Source organism: Microcebus murinus, chromosome 4 (genome assembly GCF_040939455.1).
Source record: "Microcebus murinus isolate Inina chromosome 4, M.murinus_Inina_mat1.0, whole genome shotgun sequence".
NCBI lineage: Eukaryota > Metazoa > Chordata > Mammalia > Primates > Cheirogaleidae > Microcebus > Microcebus murinus.
In genome coordinates this window covers 16,597,802-16,623,444 of record NC_134107.1, presented here as the reverse complement: position 1 = coordinate 16,623,444, position 25,643 = coordinate 16,597,802, and the positions used below count along the sequence as shown (strand labels likewise).

Sequence of the window (25,643 nt, the reverse complement as noted above, 5' to 3'; positions counted from 1 at the left end):
AGGACGGCCCAGAAGCCATGACTCAGGCCTCCACGCTAGCCTAGGGGTGGGGCAGAGGTTCAGATATTTATTTGTTTGCATTTTTGTTGTGAAATATACATACAAAAAGTACATAAAAATGGATACAGTTTGATATTAACACAAAATTATAAAACAAATATGCCCAGGCAATCACTATCAGACCAAGATAAGTAGAATACTTTCTTTCTCCAGAAGTTCCTAGGAGGTCCTCCCCCTTCACAATCTCCACTTGTTCCTATGTCTTGTTCCTATGCTGTAGTTATAATTGTTTACTTGTTTAATTTAAACCTTTGTCATCGGTGTATATATCCCTAACAAAATGACTTTGTTAAGCTTGTTTTAGCAAAAAAAATATATAGTTGTTTTTAGTTGCTTTCTTTAATAAATGTTTATTTCTTTCTCATATTGAAGAATCCTTGGAGACAGGCAGCTCATATGGTGCATTAAAAATGATGCCAGGGCCTTAGGCATCTCTTTTTTTCTGCTCTGTTGCCTCCTTATAGTCTACAATAGCTGCCAGGTTTCCAGCCATCACATCCACACTCCAGGCCATAAGAATGAAAAACCGAAGGCAAACATTTTCAGTTTTGTGCTGTTGCAACATTGCTTTATGAACATCCTGTACCCATATCCTGGTGTGTGTGGGCAAGAGTTTCTCTAATGAGTATAGCTAGGTCACTGGAATAGCTGAGTCACTGTTCATTTGTATCTTTTATTTTTAAAGGATAATGCCAAACTGTTTTACAAAGTTGTTAAAACAATTTTTATGCTATCCATTTTTTATATCCTTGTCAACATGGTGGTGGCATACTTTCAAATTTTTGCTAATCTAGTGAGCATATTGTGGTTTTAAATTTGCATTTTTCCTGATTACAAATGAGAATAAGCATCTCTTCATAGGTTTAGTAACTATTTGGATATTCTCTACCTTGGTCAGCCTGCTTTTCTATTCTGAATCTCCTTTACATGTTCAGCTTCATGATGCCCATGGAAAATTTTTATCATTCTGACATAGGTCAGGTGCTTATTTCTGAATCAGTCAGTTGCCAGGTGTGTAGCGGGTCATTTTAACACAACAGTTGTTTCCATATGGAGGAACAAGGAAGATGACTTTTCATAAAATCAAGGTTGGGTAGAGGGGTTCATTGGGCACCAAATAACATATTCAATAAAAAAATATATCCTTTTGTTATTCTTGTCTATGTTAGGTACAAATAAATGCACCCTCACCTCCTCAGTTAAATGCTCAAGTTGGTTTTATTTCGTTGTTCAAAGGATCGAGTTATTCATCTTCCTCAGTACACAGCCTTCATTGACTTTCATGATCATTGGTCTGTGATTTATTTCATTTTCATCAATGGCCATGGAATTGTGGCAAGGGCCCAGGGTTGACATCAGAAAGTGAGGGAATGGGAATTGAACTATCTATATTGAGCACCTGATTTGTGCTAGGATATTTCTTATTCATCATCTGATTTAATTTTTGTAATATCCTCTTGAATTAGGAATTGCCATGCTTGTTTTAGACCTGAGAAAGTAAATCATTTACCCAAACTCTTATATCGAATTAGTGATAGAATCAGTATTCAGATTCAAGCCTTACTCCATGCCTTGCCAACTGCTTTATACTCTGAGGATTCTTCAAATCATTGGGAAATGTTTCCATAATTGCAAAATGGGAATTTTGTATTTAACCATGATTTTCCTATTTGGTTTATAGACTTGCCATGAGGCTCAAATGAAAATGTGCATGTACCATAAACCTTTCAAAAGCGATTATTGAGAGCTCATCTAGACTAGACTTTGCACTTAGCAATGAAGAAAACACTCTGCTATCAAGGGGTTTGCAGTCTGGTGTAAGAGTTATGGTGACTTTCTCCTCTCACCAAATCTTTGTTAGAGAAAGTCATATGGAGTCCAATAGTCTCGCTCTATCTGACTTTGCTGTTCCTGGAAACAGGATGCTTGGTGGGAGAGAACTGTTCATGAGACAGGTAGTAGGGTGAGTGGAAGCAGTGCGCTGTGCCTTCCAGAAACTAGCAGGTTGGCCCTCGAGGAGACATTCCCAAAGATGAGATAGCTCAATTCGTTTGGAAGATATCAGAGTAACGTTAAAGCAGGAACCATAAAACCAGTGAGTCATCAAGCAGTAAGACAATTTGCAGATTCTGCTTCCCTGGATTGAGCAAGAAAAAAGATCCTTTAAGGTGAGAGGGACTGGAGTTTGTACAATGGTGAAACAGGGATCCCTTTTCTCAAACACCTCCTTCCCTTGGTTGGTTGGCAACAGAATCCAAACTTCACAGAACAAATCCCTTCATTAAAAGGATTTGTTCTGTAAATTGTGGATTCAGTCAAGAGGCTGCACTCAAAGACCCAGAAGGCTACATGTGGCTCCAAGGCTGCAGGTTCCTCACCCCTGGCTCTTGTCTTGTACAACACTCTCTGCTTATTGAGGTGATCAGTCCCTTGCATATTACAAGAAAAAAGGCCAATTAGCACATCACAGGGCAAACCCAGATATGATCTTTGACTCGGAGAAAAAGGTAGGACTGATAGGAGCAAAAGCAAAGGGAAAGGCTGGCAAGTCCAGGTAGGGGTGCAGAGAGCCCTGGTGTGGGATGGAATAAACTCAGGGCTCCTTGGGCCTCTGAGATTCTGTAAGTTGTGTCACCAGACAGTAGCAGGAGACTGCTGGGTGCTAAAGAATGGACTGGAACTGGGAGGGGGGTTAAAAAGAAAGTATGCAATTGTTGCAAACTAACTTCACTACATTTTCAGTTTTTCTTGTGTGCCTGGCGGTGCCTGTCTATCTTTTTTCTGTTTGTAGGTGTAGGTTGCCTAGAACGCTGGTGCTTAAATAGGATATATTGACATGGAAGAAAGTGTGCTAAAATGTGAGATCCTTTCACACGGATCTACATACTCTGGGACCCCTGGAATTTTCTAGTGACCTTTTTGAAGGCAGCTTTCACATCCTTGTTTCTCAAGCTGTAGATCAGAGGGTTGAGCATGGGGATGACCACTGTGTAGACGACAGACACCACCTTGTCTTCCCCCAGGGATTTGTCTGAGCCGCTCCGTAGATACATGAAGATGAGGGTCCCAAAGAAAAGGGCCACAGCAGTGAGGTGGGAGGCACATGTGGAGAAAGTCTTGGCCCTGCCACCTGCAGACTTCACCCTCAAAATGGACTTGATGATGAGCAGGTAGGAAATCAGGATGACCAAGGCATTGGCCGAAATCACAATGTTGCCAAAGAAGACAATGACAATCTCCGTGTTTGTCGTGTCACTGCAGGCGAGCTTCAGCAGGGGTGGGAGGTCACAGAAGAAGAAGTCGATCTGATTGTCGTCACAGAAGGAGAGAGTGAAGGTGCACACGGTACGCAGGATGGCCCCTGACACCCCACAGGTGTAGGCTGCCACCACCAAACTCCAGCAGGTTCTGGGATTCATGGCCGCGGTGTAGAGCAGTGGGTTGCTGATAGCAACATAGCGGTCATAAGCCATCACTGCCAGCAGGAAGCACTCTGTACCTGCACAGATGGTGAAGAAAAAGAACTGGGCAGCACAGCGGCTGTAGGAGATGACTGTTTTGCCTGTGGCCAGTGTGGCTAGAATCTGAGGGGTGATGACCGAGGCGTAGCAGGCATCCAGCAGGGAGAGGTGGCTCAGGAAGAAGTACATCGGGGTGTGGAGCTGGACGTCCACTTGGATTAGAATAATCAACCCCATATTCCCCAGAAGGGTGGCTAGATAGAAACTAAAAAACACCAAGAAGAGGGGAATCTCTAATTCAGGGTGGTCAATAAAGCCCATGAGAATGAATTCGGTTACTGTGGTGAGATTATTTTTGGCCATGGATTCCATGTGCATGGTTGGTCTGAGGATGAGAATGAAATTAAAAAAAAAAAAAATCCCAGAATTGAGACACAGAATCCTTCTCTCTATGGCAGAAATTGGGTTTATAATCCCAGGCCTATTCATAGAGATTGTTTTTCAGAAATTGTGAACCCGGCCGATTCTCTTTGTGAATCTTCTGTATTTTATGGAAGTGAACCTTGAGCTGTTGTTTCAGATTCAGATTAATTCTGGTTTACATTTGGAAAGTTCTGTGAAGATAAAAGACACATAATTCTCAGGTTTGGAAGAGATCTAGACAACATCTATTCCAACCCCACCTGAGGCTGGAGTCTCCTCTGCCCCATACCTACCACATGGTCGTCCAGTTGCTGTCGGGCCTCCATCTGCGAACCGCTCCACCTGCTAATTCTCTTTTTGGACCTGGACTGTCTCTCTCTTTGTACCTTTCACACAGTGGCCTTAGTTTTACCCCTTCCAGACACTCGCAACGCTTTAATCACTTCTTCTCATGAAGGTCTTTCAGAAATTAGAAGATGAATCTGCTCCTTATGTTGACTATTACCTTACAGTGCATACTGACATATTTTTCATATTATTATACAATTATTCAGGCAGGTAGTACAAAAAATTGCCTAGTCAAATAGCGTTAACTGATAACTAAAAGTCTTCCTTTGCAGTTTAATCTTTATTATACTAGCTCAGAGGCCATCACATTCAACATACTGTATTTTAGAATTTTTTGGCTATTTATGATGCCATGATTATAAATAATGCATTCAAACTCATGGTCTTGCTACCATTTGGTTATGTGTCCTTGAGTAAGCTACTTAACCACTTTGTGTCTCGATTCCTTATCCATAACATGGAAAATTATGCCTACATGATAAGGATATTTTGAATGTTAAGTAAGTTAATACTTGTAAGGACTGTGGAGCTATGCCCAGCACATATAAGGAGCTAAATATGTTAGCTAGTATTGTTGCTATTATTATCACCAATTTTAGATAGTAGTTATTGACTTACTGTTTTGAAAGATAATCCATTTTTCTCACATAAACTTTGTTATATTGCTATCTTTAAATATATTTGTATCTTTTGTTTCAATATTTTATATATATGTATAATCTTGATTTCAATAACTGTGTAAATTTTTCACTAAATAAGAGGAAGAAAGTATTCCCCTGTTCTTTCCTTTCTCCTTTCTTCCAACCCACTTAAAAAAACCCAACTTGTCTGTCATTCCATTCACATAACAATGCTTGCTATTCTAGTTAAGTCTTCCATACTTTGTCTATGGATGGATTCTGAAATTAGCACGTGCTGTTGCTCTATTATGGTTACTTTCATGACACAAACTACAAGACTAAATAGCGTAATTAGATATGCACAGGAGGAAATATCACTAAACTGCTGCTGCATCTAAGAGAAGCTTTCAAACATCAAGTGAATGCTCTTTTCTTGTTCTCTACCAATTGCTTAAAATAATTATGTTTCATTTGCTTTATAGTTGAGTCATGGTAATTTTTGCATTTCCTATGATTGCTTGTTGCCATATGGTACCGATCTGAGTCACATCACAATTCTGCTTGCATGCCACTGACCACTTTCCAAGTCCCTCTTGGGTACCCACTAAAATGCTTGAAGTCCAAGTGATCCTTGGGAGCTTTTCCATGGATGATCAGTTCCTATCTCCTTTCTTCACAGGCATCTCTACGCTCCCAGGACCTTCTACATACAATATTTTATGGATACCTGGTAACAGTCTTACAGGACAGGTGACATTAATCTTATCTGTGGGTGAGAAACTGACACCAGACCTGTGAAACTACTGACCTCACACATAGAGGAGCCAGTCTCCACACCCAAGTCTCCTGATTCCATCTCCTTAAACTTCCCTGGAACCACCTGCCTGGCTCTCTTAATACCACATCCCCAGTTCCCTCAGGTTGGAATTTGCTAATTCAGAGTCCCATATTAATAAATCCATGAATATCAAAATTAGATTATTAAGAAACTATTTTTCATGTAATACAACCAGGAGTTTTATTAGCTGTAGCAATGTGGAGATTGCTATTTTTGATAAAATATGTAGTAATAAAAGGTACTGGTTATAATACCTCTTTGTACTTTTTCTCATAGATATTATTTATTTATTTATTTATTTTGGCATATTATGGGGGTACAGATTTTAAGGTTTCAATAAATGCCCATTCCCCCCCCCCACAAGTCTGAGTTTCCAGCATGACCATCCCTCAGATGGTGCACATGTCACTCGTTATGTATGTATATACCTGCCCCCCTCTCCCCTCCCCTTTCTCATAGATTTTTATAGCCATAAAGGGTGGGGGGTGGTGGTGAATAAAGGTTAACAAGTACAAACATACAGTTTGATAGGAGAAATAAGACCTAGTGTTTGATAGATAACTAAAAGTTATCTAAAAGATCAGTAGGGTGCCTATAGTTCATAATAATCTGTTATATATTTAAAAATAGAAGACAATAATTTGAATGTTTTAAGCACAAAGAAAAGACAAATATTTTAAAGTGATATATATCCCAATTACACTGATCTGCACAAATTATATGAATGCATTAAGTTATCACATATACCCTGAAAATATATACATCTTTTACGTATCAATAAAAAGTAATTTTTTTAGAGACATGATCTCACTCTGTTGCCCAGGCTGAAGTGCAGTGGTGAGATCACAGCACCCTGCAACCTCCAGCTCCCAGCTCCAGTGACCCTCCTTCCTCAGTCTCACAAAAGGTAAAGCAATGATTTATGGCTGGTGAACATTTTGAGAAAGCCTAGGGACCTTATCGGTTGACATTATTACCTGCGATGTGTTTTGATTGTAATATGTAACATAAAAGAATATGAGATTTATGGAGGGCGTAGGGAAAAGAGGCATCTTATCCAAGAGGAACCCTTCAGAGAAGAGGTGGTCTCTAAACCTTGTACTTACTTTAATTTGGGACCTTCTCCCAATCTCTTCTTTCTCTTGCTTCCAAAGATTGAGTCCTTTGGGGAGAGTGAAAGAGATTAACAAAGTGAGCTCTTCTCACTTTACTGAAATCAGTGTCTCAAAATATTACTGTTAACATTTATCAAGCTCTGAGTCGGGTAGACGCTTAGCACTTTAAAGGCTTTATTTCCTTCTAGCCTGACAATAACATTAGAAGAGAGAATTTTTTTTACATAAAATTTACCACTTTATGGCTTATTTTATTCTATTTTTTTTACTTTTTATTTTATTTTATTTTATTTATTTATTTCTTGAGACAGGGTCTCAGTCTGTTGTGCAGGTTAGAGTGCAGTGGCATCACTGTAGCTCACAGCAACCTCAAACTCCTGGGCTCTGGGTCCTCCCACCTCAGCCTCCTGAGTAGCTGGGATTACAGGCATGTGCTACCATATTCAGCTAATTTTTCTATTTTTGGAAGAGATGGGATATTGTTATATTGGTCATGCTGGTCTCGAACTCCTGGACTCAAGCAATCCTCCTGCCTTGGCTTCTCAAAGTGCTAGGATTATAGGCTTGAACCACCATGCCTGGCCAAGACAGAAATATTCATCTTTATTTTACAACTGAGGAAACTGAGGCTTAGAAACATTAGGTATTTTGCTTGAGGTTTCACATCTAGAAAGAGAAGATGTATAGATTCTAACCTTGGTCCTTTGACACCAAATTTGGAGTTTTGAGCCAGTACTCTGATTTTCCTAATACTGGTCACCATTTACTAAACATCTTCTCTGTGTCAATCATTATATTATACATTTTACACACATTATCTCACACAATCCTTACAATGACCCTATGAAATAGGTATTATTTTGTCCTGAAGGAGACTAAGACTGAATAGATAAGTAACTTGTCCAAGGCCAGATGACTAATCAGTGAAAAATCCCATAGTCTAACCCAAGTCTATCTTATTCCAAAGCCAGAGCTCTAGTACTATCATTAATTCCACTCTGGCATAATTACAAGAAGTATAGTAATTTATAGGAAAATCTCTAATCTAAGCTCCGCAGTCTAGTACTAACTCTGTCCCCATGAAATTATCCACATTTTATAAAATTTATCCTTTGACACATAAGCCCAAAGAGGTTAAATCTGTAGGTTTCCGCCCCCCCCCCCAAAAATATGATCCAGTCTTACTTGTGTATTTTATATAAGAGCTGAAAGCCCAGTCTGGCCATGGACCCATCAGTTGATAGTTTCTGATAATAGAGGTTGGATTCTCTGCCCAGTTTCACCTTCCTTAGTTTGTGTGGACCTTACTTCAGAGCCAGTTTCTTCCCAAGGTTACCAGGGTGACAACTACATTTTAATTACCTGGTGGAATAATCCAACTGGATTCATCTTGGGCTTGGATTCAAAGTAATCTAAGGTTGTTTAAGCATTCTGTAGAAAGCAGCTAAGATTGCTCAAACAGATGAATGTAGCTGAATGATTTTAGGTTTTCTTTTGAATAAGCAAGCAGTGGGAAGTTTATAATGCCTTTGGGGATGATTTCATTGGGGTGGGTGGGGGAAATGCAGTGACTCCAGTGGTTTTCCCTGAATCAGCACCTGGGACAGCCCCCAGGGCACCAGGGGAAAAGCCAGCCCTGCCAGGGAGGACACACTCAGCAGAGGCTCATTATCTCAGCGTCTCCATACATCTCAGAGAATAAAAACTAATCTTTAGGGAGTTTGTGGCAACTCTCAACCCTTTGTTAATTTCAAAGCTCAACTGCAGACTGTGCAGGGAATGAGCTTGGTTCTTCTTTGCCACGGGCCCTCCCTTCCTGCAGTTAGTAGCGGTGGTGTGAGGACTGGCCCTCAGAGCTGAGGACTACTGGTGAAGTTCTCTTTACACTGCAGTCATCCGTAGTCCTGACGCCAAGTCCCATCTCAGCAGCTGAAACCCAGCGGCATTGTCTGCTCAGAATGTCTCAGGGAAGAGCGATGATGGGCTCAGGAGGGAATGAGTCTAGGGCCGTCTAAAGATGCTTCATTCACATCTACACCCTGAGTACCTTGTTAGCTCATTTCCAGGGTGTCTATGGCCAGCTGGCTATTCCAGATCACATCTCTTCCCTGGTCTCAGAAACCCACAATCTCTTTGTCAGAAGCACATAATTTGGCACCTAAGTCCACTGCTCTCATCTTGTTCATAGTCACTCCTTAATGGTTAGTCTCCTCTCCTCAGCAGCACTGTGGGTTCTTGGAGAACACATTTTGCTTCCCACTAATAACTCATGTTCTGCCTCAGTGGAATCCGTCTCTGTCCTGTAAGATTTCATCTATTCATTGTCATAGGATTCGAGCTCTTCCAGCAGGAAGAATCTCAAAGAGGCCATGTGCTCCACTGGCCTCTAAGTAACATGGCTGGGATAAAACCCTTTCATAATTAACAAGCATTCGGCCTAGCCAGGGTGGTTTTTGCAATTGCAGATGCAAGATGATGCAAAAATATATTACAAACAAGGGAGGCAGCCACCAAGCAGGACTCCTGGCAGTTAGCACACGGAATTCTATCTTCCAATGCATTTTTGACACTATTGATTACCATTTCCTGTAATTAAATATCTATTGAAATAACAGTGTGGTAAGCCTTATGTGTATGGTATTCCAATGTTTCCTGGATTGGTAAGGAAGGTGGAGTGGCAATAGGGACAGGGTAGAATAGGGACAGGGTAGAGGAAAAAGAGGGAGTGATGAGGCTGTTTCATTCGACATCACTTGGGGAATTTGTAGAAGGGGTGACTGTATTGTCGTTATTGATTGCCCCACCCCCTTTTCAAGCTTTGGGGGATCTAGAGTGCTTTGCTGTATTATACAATCATCACTGCTGTTATTCTTATGAATATTCATTATCACACAAGAACTTTGTACTTTTGGGAAGAGATGCATCTTAGGTTAGGATCCTTAACAAAAGACCTAAGATGGGGACTTATTGGTAAGTGTTTCACCAAGGGAGTGTTTGAAAATGAAACCTGTAAGGGAGTGAATGAATCTGGAAATAGCTAAGCAAAGATGTAATTTCAGCTGGAGTCCAAGCTTTGGCCTAATTCTTAGGGAACTCTGGAGTATGAATTATACCATGAACCTACTATAGTTCTGCCTCCAGGTAAGGAATTTAGCTTTTCTCAGCCCATATCAATCATTATTGACTGTGGGCTGCCCCCAAGGGTGGGGTGAAACTTCCTAGGCATTTCTGGGAAAAGTGGATCCTTTAGCCAAGGGCAATTCTCCAAGGAAGAATATAGCTGTGAGCTGCTAGCAGCCAATACTCACAACAGCTGCAGGTGGGTGTATTGATTTGGTAACTGGGATACATAAAGATGCTCTTTTTTCCTGATAGACTTTTGAGTATATATATCTGGGGCTTCTGATGCCACTGTATGAGTGAAAATAGCCCAGAGGGAAGTTAAGAGATGGAACGAGAAAGACCACCACCTAATGACATCATTTGAATTCCTGGAGCAAATCATACCTGAAGCCATCCAGATCAATTGTTTTTAGTCACATAAGTTGATAAATGTCATTTTAAAAATTTTTTTTTTTTTATTTTGGCATATTATGGGGGTACAGATTTTAAGGTTTCAATAAATGCCCATTTCCCCCCCTCCCCCCAAAAGTCTGAGTCTCCATCATGACCATCCCCCAGATGGTGCACATCTCACTCATTATGTATGTATATACCCGCCCCCCTCCCCCCTCCCACCTCCCCAATACCCTATGGTGCTACAGTAATAGGGCATTTTAAAAATTTTTAAGTCAATGTTATTGTGCTTTCCAAATATTTCAACTTGAAAAAAAGTCCCAACTCGGAGGTATTTATTATTTTTATATATTTATACGGGCCCTGGGATATCTAGAAGGATATATACAAAACTATCAAAATGAGTATCACTAGATGTTATGAAAGGGATTTCACTTTCACAATATTTGTGTGGGGATTTGTTAGACAAATGATATATTATTATGAAGACAGTATTTCAATATTTGTAGTATAATAGGAAGGGTGAATGGGTGAACAGCTAAGAAAAATTGGAAAAATAAGAAGACTAGGGAGAGGGCAATTAACTCCCCTGATAGAAAGTTTACTCTTAAGCTTTAATAATTGAAACAGTGTTTTTCAGGCATAAGAATTGGTAGATACATCAGTAGGACAAATTGCAAAGCTCAGAGACATATCCAACTATCCTTGAGAAGCTAGGTAAAGGTGATATTTTACACCAGTGTAGAAAGAAACATTTATTGAATCAGTGATGGCAGAACGATTGTTTAATTATTTGAGAAGAGAAATTGGACTGTATCTCACAGCCTACATCAAAACAAATTTCAGATATATCAAATATTATAAAAAACCGTAGGTGGATCTTTGTCACTTTGTCATCTCTTGGGGTGGAAAATATGCTTTTTTTAAAAACTTAAAAACACAGAAAGAAACCATAAAAGGCATATTTATTTGTCTACATAAAAAGTTAAACATTTCATATGTCAAAAACACCATGGAAAAACAAAAGGCAAACAGAATGCTAAGAAGGTTATTTCTGACATATATGGAAGGCATGTCCTGTTGGATTTACCTCCTGGCATCCTAAATACCTTCACTTCTCTTTAGCTTCCACTACTCCAGATTTATTCGTCAGGTTTCCCCAAGTTATGCTGGAGAGATAAATAACATAACAATCTCGGTGGCTTAAAACAACAGAGATTTAATTCTTGCTCCTGGCACATGTCCCTTGCAGGTTTGCTTACAGAGTATCTCAGGGACCCAGGTGGGTCCACCCACCATCTCAGTGGCACTGGTTGCTGCAATGCCCCATCCAACCAACGACAAAGGGCCAGGCAGTGCGATTCTAGTGTGTGTGTGTGTGTGTGTGTGTGTGTGTGTGTGTGTGTAGGTAGAGCATTGGCAAGTCCTCTCCCTCCCTCCCAGTGTCCGTCATCTGTGGACACTGTCACAACAGCCTCCTACATGTCTTCCTGCTTTTATTCCTGCCTCCTCATAATCCATTTCCCTCATAGACTCCAGAGAAATTGTTTAACATCTACATCAGTTTCTACAGCTTCTCTATTAAACACCTTCCCTTGGCTTTCCACTGCATTTACAATCAGACGTGGTTTCTTGCTGTGGCCCTATGTGGTCATAGGTGACTTGCCCCCTGCCTACCTCTGTTCTTCATCTCCTACTGGCCTTCTGTCTGTCCCTAGGGATCTCAGCTTATTCCTGTCTCAGGGCCTTTGCACTTGCTCTTCCCTCTGTCTGAAATGCTGTTCATACAAGAAGACACTCTTACATTTTCTGTTCATGCAGGTCTCAGTGCAAATACCCCACCAGAGAAACCTTTTCTGAGCTTCAGGAGTTCCCTTTCTCTGCCACTGCCCCTGACAGTTTCTACCACAGCACCTTTCTCTGTTTCTTTATAATGCTATTCCCTTAGTCTCTGCCAATTAGAGGGTAAGAATTAAAACACATTTTTTTTTAACTATACATAAAGTTCCTTTTTTTTAAAATTTAAATTTTAGCATCTTTTTACATTCATGGAGTCATTATTTCTCAGGTAAATGTGTCCCTATTTTTAAAAAATTTCAAAATATTAAGGGAGTACAAATGTTTTTATTACATGGATACCTTATATAATGCTTAAGTTGGGGCTTTTAGTGTGCCCATCACCCAAATAGTGTTCATTGTATCTGATGGGTAGGTTTTTACCCCTCCCCTCCTCCTCCTCTTCCCTTCTTGATTTCCAATGACCTTTACATCTCTTTGTGCCCATGTGTGCCCATTGATTAGCTTCCAATTATTAGAGAGTACATGTGGTGTTTGGTTTTCCACTCCTGAGATACTTCACTTAGGATAATGGTCTCCAGTTCCATCCAAGTTGCTGCAAAACACATTATTTCATTCCTTTTTATGGCTGAGTAGTGATCCATGGTATATATGATATATACCACATTTTCTTAATCCACTCGTGAACTGATGGGCACTTAGATTGATTTCACATCTTTGCGAGTAGAGGGCAGGGATTTTGCCTGTCTTGTTTATGGCGGCGTGTCCAGTGCCTACAATAGCTCCTGGCTTATACTAGGCACTCAATAAATATCTGTCAAGCAAATGAGAGGAGAGATCCTTGATGTTTCTAAAATTCAATCAGAAAAGTCAAATACTTCAATGGAAAGATGGGCAAAGGATATGAATGCTGAATTTACAGAAGAAGAAAAAAAAATGTAAACAACATTGGAAATCAAGAAGGAGGAGGGTGGGGAAGGTGAGGGATAAAAATTTCCCTATAGAGTACTGTGAACACTTTTCTAGTGACAGGCACACTAAAGGCCCTGACATTATACAATGTATCTATGGAACAAAAACATTTGTGCCCCCTTAATATTTTGAAACAAACACAGGATCAACTCCAAAAAAGGTGCTAAATATATTAAAACATTTTAACATAATAGGAAATAAAAATTATATATTTATGTAGTCATGAGATACATTTTTGCCTACATAATCCCCAAATATTTAAAAGAAGATTATCATAATATTCATTATTAACAAGGATGCCGGGAAACAGTCACCTCCTACACCATGGAGTGCTGGAAGGTGTCTTGAAGTCAGTTTGATAATTTGTAGGAAGGCCTTTAAAAATGAAAATGTTCTTTTCCCTGTAGTTCTGCTTCTAGGAAATTACTCCAAGGCAATGATCATTAATATCTACAAAGATCTATTATCATGGCACTGATATTTCTTGATAACAAATTGAATATATGAAAGTGACCAAGATGGTTTAGGTGTAATAGGATATTTTGGATGTGAGGAGCCTGCAGGTCTAATGCTGTAAACATCTTGCAGCATCACGTGTGCTTTTAGCTCTTGAGTGCTCTGTGGCTGGAGTTGGCAAGGGCCACTGATCTACCCAGGAAACTGGGGAATTTCCCCTGAGGTCAGGATTTAAACTCAGACCTCCACAGAGGTTCAGGGATGTAAAATATCCTGAGCTGGCCTGGCTGGGGAGTGGGCCTGTGTGGGACCCACCATGAAGGACTCAGGCTCTTCCTGGTGGGCAGGGCTGCTTCGTTGGTGGTGGCTGTTGGTGTTAGATGTAGCAAAATAGTAGATTAAGGATATAAATTTTTTTGAATATAAATTTTCTCCATCAAATGTGAGAGTAGGAAATACACTTGTCTTTATTAATATGTTTTTCTAAATTAAATATATTACAATTCACTGTCAGTAGGAGATATATATATATATATACGCACACACACATATATATACACACACATATATTTGTATATATTATAAAGTTTTATGTAACATTTACAACATTATATAACAATGTTATGTATATACACACATCTACATATATACACACACATATATATACACACACATATATTTGTATATATTACAATGTTTTATGTAACATTTATAACATTATATAACAATGTTATGTATATACACACATCTACATATACACACACACACACAACTTTTTTGGGGGGGTCTCTACTCAAGAGTTTTGAGGATTTCCACATTTCAGAAAATCTGAGCAGAAGTCTCTGGCCTTCAGGCTACAGTGACTACCCTAAGCCTGTTCAAGAGCACGTGGGACATCAGTAAAGGGCCATCTTAGCAACTTCTTGGCAAGATAGAGAGCTAGTTTCTCTTTTCCTGTGGGCACCTAGATCTTCAAGGTATTGAGTCTCAGGCCCTGGTGTGCAATGGCCCCACATTCACGAGCTGCCCAGGGTAGCAACTTCCCAGGGTATCTCAGTGGGTTTCAGGACCCTCCCACGTGAGTAACTCTTCAACAGTTCATTGTTTTCTTATCACCTCACCCCCATGGGGCAGTATAAAAATAGTTACATGAACTTTCATCCCAATTTTGAAAAATGTGTAAATGCCTATAGAAGAAAATTCTGGAAGGATGTTCATAGTACCAGGCCATGTTCTGAGTGTTTTACATGTATCATCTTTTTCCACTTCCATGCCCATCCCAGGAGGTGGGCGTAGAGCAGTGACATATTGGCTTAAATTCACAAGGTAGAGGGAGAGTTTGAACCCGAGCAGGCTACTGCCAACGCTTATGTGCTAAATAATTATGTTCTGGTGCATTTCCCTCCAGCTGTTAACAGTGCTTACTGGAATGGTGTGATTAAAATGGTTTAAATTCCTTCCTTTATGCTTTTTAGACATTGTCCAAGTTTTCTATACTAAATAAATTGTGATTATAATCAGCGGAATGACACCAAGCAGCGTAGCACAGTGGTTACAAGTAAGGAGTCTAGAGCCAGCCTCCGCTGGTTCCAATTTCAGCTCTCCTCACTTCCTGAAATAACGACTGGTTCTTTCACTTCTGCGAGTCTCAGTTTCCTCACTGGTAGAATAGAATAATAACAGTGTCTACCCCAGAGGGTGGTTGTGAGGACTCAGTGAATTAAATGGAGATAAAACTAACAGGATGCACCGGGCACTCCAAAACCTATACGTACGGCTAACTAAATATTAGTTGAACAGCCGAGGAAGCAGCTGCTGGGACTTCACATCGTCATGTATTTCACTTGGGCTCTGCTAGTGAGATTGGTCAGAAAGGGTCACCTTGGGTTGATGACAGCTCCTCAGAGAGTGAACCACAGAGGTATCTCCCTCATCTCCAAGGTGAGGTTGAATTAGGGTGGAGGCTGCCCGACAGGATGAAGATTGAATGGGGCGGAATTGAGAAAGCTAACTTTGCAGGGGCCCTTTTTGAAGATTCCTTTCCTCTGGGCATTGGAGAAGCCTAATTAGAAGCTTGGGACCTGATTAGAAACCCCAGTCAGTGGCAAATCCCCTTGCCTCAGTCTTCTAATTGCCTTCCTGGAGTGCGGAATCCAGCCTAGGAAAGAGCAGAGATCCAGCACCTATTGATCCCTATTGATCCAGTTCCTGTGGATGCTGGGGCCTGTGAGGTGTAGGTGCTGATGATGTCTATTTTCGGGTCCCCCAAAGCCCCATTTAGACCCCACATCCTGCCTGCACTCAGCCCAGCCTTCTGATGGGGAAGGACCTCTGGGTCCTGCTGAGGGTGAGTGTGGCCATAGTAGATCAGAGAGAAAATGAATCACAATCCAGACTGGAAAGGTACTTGCCAATCAGATCCTTGGTTTCCTCTAATCTAAAATGGAGCTTTTCTCTTTGTTTATTTAGAAAGCAGAGTCAAAGTTAAGTGTGATTTGCTGAGGAGCACAGTGTGCTGGGACTGAATACTGTGGCCTCTCCCTTGCAGTCGTGCAGGACGCTTAGCATCCTTGGTCCTCAGTTTCCTCATCTGTAATATAGGACTGATAATGCCTCTCATCTCTGCTTGTACCTGCTTCAGGTGATTGTTTTCAGAATAAGAAGAGACAAGATCGGTGAGATCACATGGAAAAGTAGGGAGGCTATTTAAACATAAGCACTTAGATTGAGGAAATGGAAAGGGCAAGTAGCAACTTATGTTGAACTCTTAAGAAGCTTGTAAAACTCTGGCAGGTATTTGGAATGATTCAGCATGACGGCATTGACATTGCAGAAAGAGCTATAGGTAGGCTCTAAAATGGAACACTGTCTTTTGTGGAAGAGTAATTTCCCTGTCCTTGGAATCGTTCAGGGTCCATTAAAGTGATTGGTCAGAAAGGGTCACCGTGAGCTCAGAGATCAGCTGTCAGTGATGCTCGAAAGGAATCTCTGCTCTGGGTGGCAGGTAAATCCCAGATTCCTGCAGTTCAGGGTCCATGAAGCTGCTGTACATGGGTGCTTGACCACTGCTAAGGCATAGGGAATCAAGATCTCTCATTTAGGAGCTGGTCCATTGGGCACTGACTTTGGGAGAAGCTCTAAGGAGGTTAGAGGGTAAAGCAGCCTCAGCCAGAGCTAAGGAGGCCTGATGCTCATGCTCGTGCTTTGTGAGGCTTGTTCTGCCTGGAAACCCCCATCATCACAACCCCTCTCCCCTCCTGATCCCCCTGGAAAGAAGGGAAGTTCATCTGCCCTCACCACTGTCTGAGAAGCAGAGAGCTGGAGTAGCTCCAGGCATTAGAAAAACTGTGCTGAAATTCTGGGAGGAGGAGCTGCCCAGGTGGCAGCGAGAGCACCTCATCAGGCGGCAGGAGAGCTGGGCTCTGGCTGCCTGGACCTTTCCCATTGTTGCTGGTATGTAAGCAAGACCCCTCATCTCAGGGACTCTCTTCTCTCATCTGTAGGATGGGAATAATGCTACTTCCTCTGCCTGAAGGGAGGAGGGTGGAGCCATGACCTTCAGAGACTCCCTAAGTTCTAAGATTCTACTGCACACTCAGTGGTCAGAGGGAGCAGGCACTGGGGAAGGAGAAATGCACGATTCGAGGTCAGTATTTGGGCAAACTTCCCATGCCATTCTAGAAATTCATTGTAGGAGTACAAATTGAGGAAGAACCTCACTTTGCCCAGACCATATCTTTTGCCTCAGTCTCCCATCTTCAGGCATCTGTACCTCGACTGCACCTTGGTGAGGGGTTTCGTGGTATAGTGGGCAGGCCCCAGGTCTCAATGCTGGCTGCTTTCCCCCCTAACTTTCTGACCCTTGCACGTACTGTTTGACGTCTCTGAGTCCCACTTTCTTTTGTCTGAAAATGGGTTGTGTGAGGATCAGATGAGATAATAGGTGTGCAATGTTCTAAAGCGAGAGATTGTGAAAGTAATTTGTAATTTTGGGGAGGAGGAATTAGCACCTCCCATGGTGTGCAACGGAACTGACTTCTGTTGCACACACGATATGTCACTCATTTCATCCTCACAGCACCCCTGTGAGTTAGGAAGTATCTGCACCCATCTTGCGGATGCAAGAGCTGAGGTCCAGAGCATCTAAGCCACTAGCTGGGATTTGACCCCACTGTGACAGACCTTCAAAGCATCCTGGCTCCTTAATATCATGCTGGTTCTGCCTTTCTGTTCTTTTCAATGCAAATGTATTGTCAGGAAATGTTTTTCTATGTCTTTATGAGCTTTTGTTCAACTAGAAAATGGCCAATTAAAGTTTTTTCCACACAAGTTTCTGAGGGACACTGGGAGCTCTTGAATAGAGACTCTATTTTCATCCCTAGCTTGAACTACTTCCCTACCTGAGCACAGACAGTGTGTGGGTGGAAGGAGCTGCTATATTTTCTCACCATTTGAACGTTCTGCGTCCACCCAAGTCCACCCTGACACACTGAGTGGCAGCCAAAGCATCTTGTACCTCATTCCTTTTTCCTCTTTTCTCTTTAAGTCAGAACAGGCAGATGATGCCAGTTTGATTATGGCGGCAGAGGGAGAATCACTGTCATCCGTGTCTGTTTGGTTCTGTATATTTGTCACTGTGTCCCCAGTGTCCAGCCTGCTGCCTGGCACAGAGTAAATAAGCAGAGCCTTTATAAATCTTTGTTGCATAATTCCAGCTGAGAGCACCGGCTACATAACTTTGGGCACGCTACACAACCTTTATGCCTCACCATTTTTTAAATAACTTTAAACCTGACTTGGAGGATCTAAGTAGATTAGTTTTGCTGAGCTATATAAATACTCTTTAGATCCACGGCTATATATTTCCCACAGTATGTACTATTATAAAGCTGATCTCCAGGCACTTATAGCAATCCCATGCAAGTGCAAACGTTCTACTTTTATAATCATCTGCCCATGCATTTTCTTGTTTGATCCATGGTAGCCTCTTGGTTCTCAGCCCAGTGCTTTTTCTGCTCGAAGACGACAGATGGAGCCTATTAAAGCTTGCTGGACTCTCTCTTTTTTGAACCCCCCATTAGTTTTCTGAAGTTTAGGGCAGGGTTTGGGGAGCATTAATAGTCTCAAAGAGCAGGCAATCTCGAGTTCTTTCTCCTGTAGCCTTGGAATGTGTATCACCTATCCCAGGTGTGTTTACCATTGGCTGATGTAAAGATGAGGCTGTGGGCCTTGGGCAGACGTAACTAATGTGGGGGAAAGATAATCCAGAGTTCCAGGGTCCACCAGGGGAGGCTTGTCTGGAAGTGAAATGTTTCTGTGTCCGAACGACAATTAGATAGCAGATCGCTGGGAATGTTAAATGCTGATGTTCTTAATGCCGTGGAACGTGGTGGGTTCATGATGGCATTAGGTATTCATTTTATTTCTGTGCATCCTTAAAAGCCAGCAATTTCAACTATTTTGTAGGCTTCAAAAACAGGAAATTGCTGCTTCAGTGTTCTATCATACTTTCCCAGAAACTTAGTTTATCTAAACTGCCTGGGACCAAATATTTTCCTCTAAGGCCACATGGATTCATGTTTCTTCTCCCTGCCTGGAGATTTTGTGGAGATACTGTTTGTTTTCCCTAATCTTAATGATTGGCTGTTGTATCTAGAATTTGATTGGCTGTTCTACCTAGAATTTTATATCATTCTGGACCAGTTTAGGAATTTAGACAATGCAGGACAGAACTGTTTTTGGAGATAGCCAAACTTTCTAGCTCCTTCGAAGATCAGTAACCACTGGGTAGCCTTGGTTTTCTTTAAAATTTTCTTCTGCTCATTGAAAAATAGATGTAGGTGATGCCCAGAAGGATCACACTGAAGTGTACCATGAGTTAGGAGACCCTCTCCCCAGGCCACTGCATGCTGTTCACTGTGTCAACATGAAAGCCCCAGTCACTGTTTTGGGATTTTAATTTACAAGGATTTCAGGAACTGGCTACAGTCTTAAAGACCAGGAGACCTCCCCAAGTTTTTTCCATTTTCTCCCTTGAGCATCTGTCTTTTCCCATCATTCATAGATCAGTCTGATTTAGGTTGAACCACTCTTTGTGCACTGTCATTCCAGAGCCCATTTGGCAAAGTCCTCCGGTAGCACCGTTATTGGTCTGATGCTGATATGGCCGATTATTCTGATTATCCTGACATCTGGCAAACGGGCAATTTTATTTTGTATTTATTTATTCATCAGTAGCGCTTTCCAAAAGAGACTTGAAGTGGCTTATAAAAATGCATAACATGCAGCAAGATAAAATAAATTAAAAATGAGGACTGAGATTTGGGCAAAGGGAAAGTGCAGGTTGGCAGAGGACAATGAGGAGCCGGGAGCAAGGTGGCTGACATGACTTCTGTCTTGCAACTTAAATCCATGCTGGAGATGATGGCCCTTGGTGGGTGCAGAGTCCTCATTAGAGCTTGATTCTGACGACAGCGGTGAGCATCTCTTCAACCCTCCCATCCCTGCAGACAAGACACAAAGAATAACAATGATACTCCAAAAAGGAGGGCATGCACAGTGTTCTCAACTCAGAGCTGGGGTCATTTGCTAAAATCGTTATTTAACTTATATTCCTCTCCTCTCTTTGCCCAAGTGTAAGAGGGTAAGGTATGAAAAGCCACTAGCAAAGTCTTGGGCATAAAAGAGGTGCTCACTATGTGGTAGCTCTCCTTATTATTGTACTCAAGGGGCACGAGACAGTGTTTGGGAGCAAGACCCTTGAGTCTGACAGAGTCTGCAAATTCCCCTGCTTGGGGTTTACCCAAACCAAGTTACTTAATCTCTGCAAGCCCCTGTTTTCCAGTCTATAAATAGGAGTAACATGAATATGTTCTGTGTTGGGGTGTTGTGAGAAGTGAACGAGGCAGTTTGACATAAATTGCATAGAACAGTGTTTAGTACAGTGAGTACTCTTTTAATGGCTGTCATTAATATTAATAGATTTTTTCCCCCTCTCCCATTGGGCTTTTAAGAGGAGAAGAGAGATCACCATGTTATGGCGCAGGATGCCACATTCGAGGTCCTTTAGTGCAGTCTTTCCATGTGAGGACGCAGACCCAGAGATGGGAGGCTCCTGCTTTGGTGGCGGCACCCAGGCGTGAGTTCAGGCCTCCAGGTGCTGTTCCCAGCCCTCCTACCACATACTGTCTCTGGCCCATCATGAGCCACGGCCACGCCCCCACCATGCCACTCCCCCACCATGCCACTCCCCCACCATGCCACTCCCCCCCAGGGGAAAATAGCTCTCCCGTCCCTAGCAGACACCAAAAGTGTCTCTCAGGGCAGCGGCACAATGTAGTGTGTCTGCGGACCTGTGCTTCCCCTGCTGGGGCTGCCTGAAGCTGGTCAGCAGTGTCCCATGTCCCAGGCCGACGTCATGGGCCGTGGTGCATGTGAGCAGAAAGCACAGGGAATTCGGAGCCAGAAATCCTGGTGCCTTTTATTAACTCTGTGGTCTTGGGAAAGTGGGTTACCTACTCTGAGCCTCCTTTTACTCAGTAACACAGTGGGGACAAATTAAATTTCTGAGTGGCTGAACCACCTAGTGGTTGAAGGATCACTTTCGTAACAATTGCACGTGTTGAATGTTTACTCTGTCCTAGGCACAGCGTGTGCTGGTTCTGTTGGTGATATCTTCTCCTTCTCACAGCACAGCTGGGCTGTTACTGCTACTGCCTAGATGTCGAAACTGAGGCTCTCGAGGTCCAGTAACTTGTCCAAGGTCACACAAATAGGAATGACTGAGTCTGTGTTTGGAACAAGCTCTGTCTGTCTTCAGCGCTTATTTCCTTAGCCACTGTGCTAGATTTCTGGCATTCTAGCCTTACCTTGATGCTGGGTGATCTTAGGTTGATCCTCGAGCCTCTGGTACCTAGGTGGTGGTGGGGGGCTTCTCTCTGCTATTCAGGAGGGTTTCTTCTGAGCAAAGTGGCCTCGAAGATGTCTCACAAGAACCTGAAAAACGATGCATATTTTTAAATGAGAGCAGGGTGGTCCATTGCTGGTGATTTATGTCTTTATATTCTATTATTGGTGGATAAATGATGTGCACAAATAAATATAAATAGTTACCTGATTCCCAGAATATCTGCTACAATGTCACCTTTTCAATGAGTCTTTTTTGACAGTCCTGTTTAATACCCTTCTCCGTACTTTGATACTTTCAATTCCTCACACCCTGCAGTATTCATTTTTCATAGCACCTATTATCGTCTATCATGGTAGAAAAACATATTACTTCTTCTTCTTCTTCTTTTTTTTTTTTTGAGACAGAGTCTCACTCTGTTGCCTGGGCTAGAGTGCTGTGGCGTCAGCCTAGCTCACAGCAACCTCAAACTCCTGGGCTCAAACAATCCTCCTGCCTCAACCTCTCAAGTAGCTGGGACTACAGGCATGCGCCACCATGCCCAGCTAATTTTTTCTATATATTTTTAGTTGGCCAATTAATTTCTTTCTATTTTTAGTAGAGATGGGGTCTCACTCTTGCTCAGGCTGGTTTCAAACTCCTGACCTTGAGCGATCCTCCCGACTTGGCCTCCCAGTGTGCTAGGATTACAGGTGTGAGCCACTGCGCCTGGCCTTCTTTTTTAAACATATATTGTACGTGCCTGGCTCCACTAAAATTACCACTCCACAAAGGCAGGGACCTCTGTCTGTTTTGTTCCAAGCAACTAAGAGAGCACCTGGCAGGTGGTAAGTTCTCAGTAGATTACTACTGAATAAGTAAATAAATATAGTCTCTTGTTTTCCTTTGGTCAGGATGATTTGCATGAACTCCTCTTAAGAATATAGCAAGTCATTGTTTGGGGAGAAGACCAGGATAAGATTTGGCCCTAAGTAAAAGAAAACAAACCAAATATTTACACTATCAAAAATTTAGTTAAGGGGGTGAAAAAACCACCAGATGCTGACCTTTATTCCATCATTAGATCAGCTCTTGTCAACATTGATCCAAATTTTACTTTGTTATTTATCTGAAGTCCTATGAGATCTTTCTCAAAGTCAGTTTTTGTTTCAAGGATGGAAAGAGGACACGAAGGATCACCTCTGAAGTTCACATTCACTATTTTCATTACCCCAAAACCCATCAGCATCCAAAGGAACAGAGACAGGATTGTCCGAATACCTGGCAAGAACCCCATCTTTATTAGCATTCTAAACTCAGTGTGATGCTTTGTCCCTTAATGAGCTTTGCAGGCTAATTCTGGAATGGCTTGATTTATGTATCTCACTGATTGATAATGACGTGGCATTTAAAAAAATGGGACAGGTCCTTTGGAATAACAGCAGAACTTGGAAACCAGGCTATGCTGCTTGGCAGGAACAGAGAAGAAGCAGCAACTTGGCAGGCAACAGGCTGCAGAGGTTCTAACAGTGCCTGCTCTCCGTGGTTCACTGTCTGGCACCCAAATCCACTGTGCTCATGTGGACATCAAAAACAACCCCCACAAGGCAGAGTGGATCTTGGAACTCCAGGGGGCTGCAGATTTGGAGATAAGATGATTCTAGAATGTATGTGAACCTAGGAGCATGTCACTCATGTCATCCCAGAATTTAGAAAATATTTAATATTTTAAATATTAAGTGTATGTCTAAGTGTATGTCAGACTATGTGCAACATGCACTATGTAAATAAGATCCTTCACAATAGTATTGTGACTTCGGCAATATAATCCCCATTTAACCAACAAGGAGGCCGAGGCTCAGAAAGGTTAATTAACTTGCTTAAGGTCTGAAGGGATTTAAACCTATGTCTGCTTTCAAAGCCCACGTCCTTAATACTACACCACTATCGCATCTCCAACAGAGGGTTTTCTGGCTCTGCCTGAGGCTGACCTAGGTTTCCAGTTTGGGACCTGACAGAAGTTTGGAAATGCCTAATTGAGTTCTAGCTCTTGCCTGTTTACTAATAGTGAAATCTGGAGCTAGTCACTTCATCTCTTTGACCCTCATATTCTTCTGTCAAAAACATGTGCTTCCAAGGACTTCTGAAGGATCAAGTGAAATAAAGTTTGTGAAGAATGTAAAGTGCTTCACAAATGTAAAAGGTTATTATCATCACTGAGCCACAGTCAAGTCAAGCCAGGATCACCTGAATTTATCTTTAATGAGATTTCATTCTATTATCATTTTTAAAATTTCCACAGATGACCTTGGCTTCATGGCAGAGAACGGCACCGTGGTTATGGGATTCGTGCTGGTGGGCTTCCGGCTGGAGGCAGAGCTGCAGATGGGTCTCTTCTTTGTGTTCCTGGCCCTCTACCTCATCACCGTGGGGAGCAACCTTGGCATGATGGTGCTAATTCAGAGTGACCCTCGGCTCCAGACTCCCATGTACTTCTTCCTCAGCCACCTTTCCTTCCTGGACATTTGCTACTCTTCTGTTATTGTCCCTCAATTGCTTGTGACTTTGGGGACGGATAAGAAGGTCATCACCTATGAGCGCTGTGCCAGCCAGTTCTTCTTTTTCACCCTCTGTGCCAGCACTGAATGTCTCCTTTTGGCCGTGATGGCCTATGACCGCTACGTGGCTGTGTGCAGCCCCCTGCTCTATGCCATGGCCATGACACCACACACCCGCCTGGGGCTGGTGGCAGGGGCGTATGCTGGTGCCATGGTCAATTCCATAGTCCGCACTGGGTGCACCTTCTCCATCTCCTTCTGCAAGTCCAATCGTGTAGACTTCTTCTTTTGTGACCTCCCACCACTGCTGAAGCTCGCCTGCAGTGAAACCAGGCCACAGGAGCAGGTAATCTACATCTTGGCTTTCTTGGTCATCACAACCAGCATTTCAGTGATTCTCATATCCTACCTATTCATCATTCAGGCTATTCTGAAGATTCGTGCAGCAGGTGGCAAAGCTAAGACCTTCTCCACCTGTGCATCTCACATGGCTGCAGTGGCTCTTTTCTTTGGGACACTCATATTCATATACCTGAAAGGTAACATGGGCAGATCCCTTGGGGAAGACAAGATTGTGTCGGTATTTTACACTGTGGTGATCCCCATGCTAAACCCAATCATCTACAGCCTGAGAAACAAGGAAGTAAAGGAGGCTATGAAGAAAATTTTCAACAGGATGAGGGTTTCCCAAGCAGAGTAAGACTTGAGTTCTATCAATCCAGAAGTTTCTGCCAATCATCCTCTGGGCTTTTGTCTTGTCCTCTTAATACATGAAATAGATCTCATAATTACAAAGACATACAAAGCAAAAAAAATGAGATTTGGGTTCCAGTACTTTCTTAATTAGATCCATGACCTAGATCCAGAAATGCTCTGCCTCAGTTCTTGGCTCAGTAAAAATTTCTGCCTTCCTGCGATTAAATACCAAGAGATCTTTAGTCAGGATCAAGAGAGATGGAATGCCAAAAGGCTCTGTAAATAATAACATGTTATAAAATCTAAGATTTGTTTTTCTTATCTGTCCTGGGTATTGTTGGGTATTTTCTCAGCTACTTGAATTTTTTTTTTTTCTACTAAGCTAATTTTTGTACCCAGAATGATTACAAAACAATAGCTTGTTGTTCACATAACAAAGGCAGTCAAGGGTTGTGGATGTTGGAGTAGATATCAGCCTTGATCAAAGAAAACATTTCTTAATATTCACTCACATCCAATTTAGACATTTGTCATGGAAAATTCAAACAGCTAAGCAGGAAAAATATAAAGAGGGGAAAGGAGACATGAACTGGGAAATGTTCTACTAGAATATGTGAGCCTACTTCCTAAGATGGCATAGAGCACCAAGACATTGCAGAGTTAAAGACAGATGTAATGATTTGCATTAATTATTAGAAACAATTTGATCTAGATGTAGGGCTGAAGTGAGTCCCATATATACCTTTGTAATATTTCTTGATCACCAAAGGTCAGAAGCTCTATTTTATTTCTGAAGCGTTGTTCATGGACCATCTGCCTCAATTAACTCAAGTTATTTCCTGTTCTCCAGTAATGAAAACCATTATCTACTTTCATCTCCTCTAGGACATTTACTTTA

At 41.9% G+C, this 25,643-nt stretch overlaps 2 protein-coding genes across 2 annotated transcripts; one reads left to right on the top strand and one right to left on the bottom strand.

Annotated features, from left to right (window-relative positions):
- Positions 1-2,939: 2,939 nt before the first annotated feature.
- LOC105863154 (olfactory receptor 9I1) lies at positions 2,940-3,884 on the bottom strand. The gene has a single exon (XM_012749959.2). The coding sequence runs from the start codon at positions 3,882-3,884 to the stop codon at positions 2,940-2,942; it is 945 nt and encodes a 314-aa protein (XP_012605413.2).
- A 19,923-nt stretch (positions 3,885-23,807) lies between these two features.
- On the top strand, positions 23,808-24,749 carry LOC105863151 (olfactory receptor 9I1-like). The gene has a single exon (XM_012749956.2). It carries the CDS (start codon positions 23,808-23,810, stop codon positions 24,747-24,749), a length of 942 nt encoding a protein of 313 aa, XP_012605410.2.
- Positions 24,750-25,643: the final 894 nt, after the last annotated feature.

Bases quoted from the DNA above. Each gene is read 5' to 3' on its own strand.
- LOC105863154 (XM_012749959.2), bottom strand. From the start codon at position 3,884: ATGGCCAAAAATAATCTCACCACAGTAACCGAATTCATTCTCATGGGC.
- LOC105863151 (XM_012749956.2), top strand. From the start codon at position 23,808: ATGGCAGAGAACGGCACCGTGGTTATGGGATTCGTGCTGGTGGGCTTC.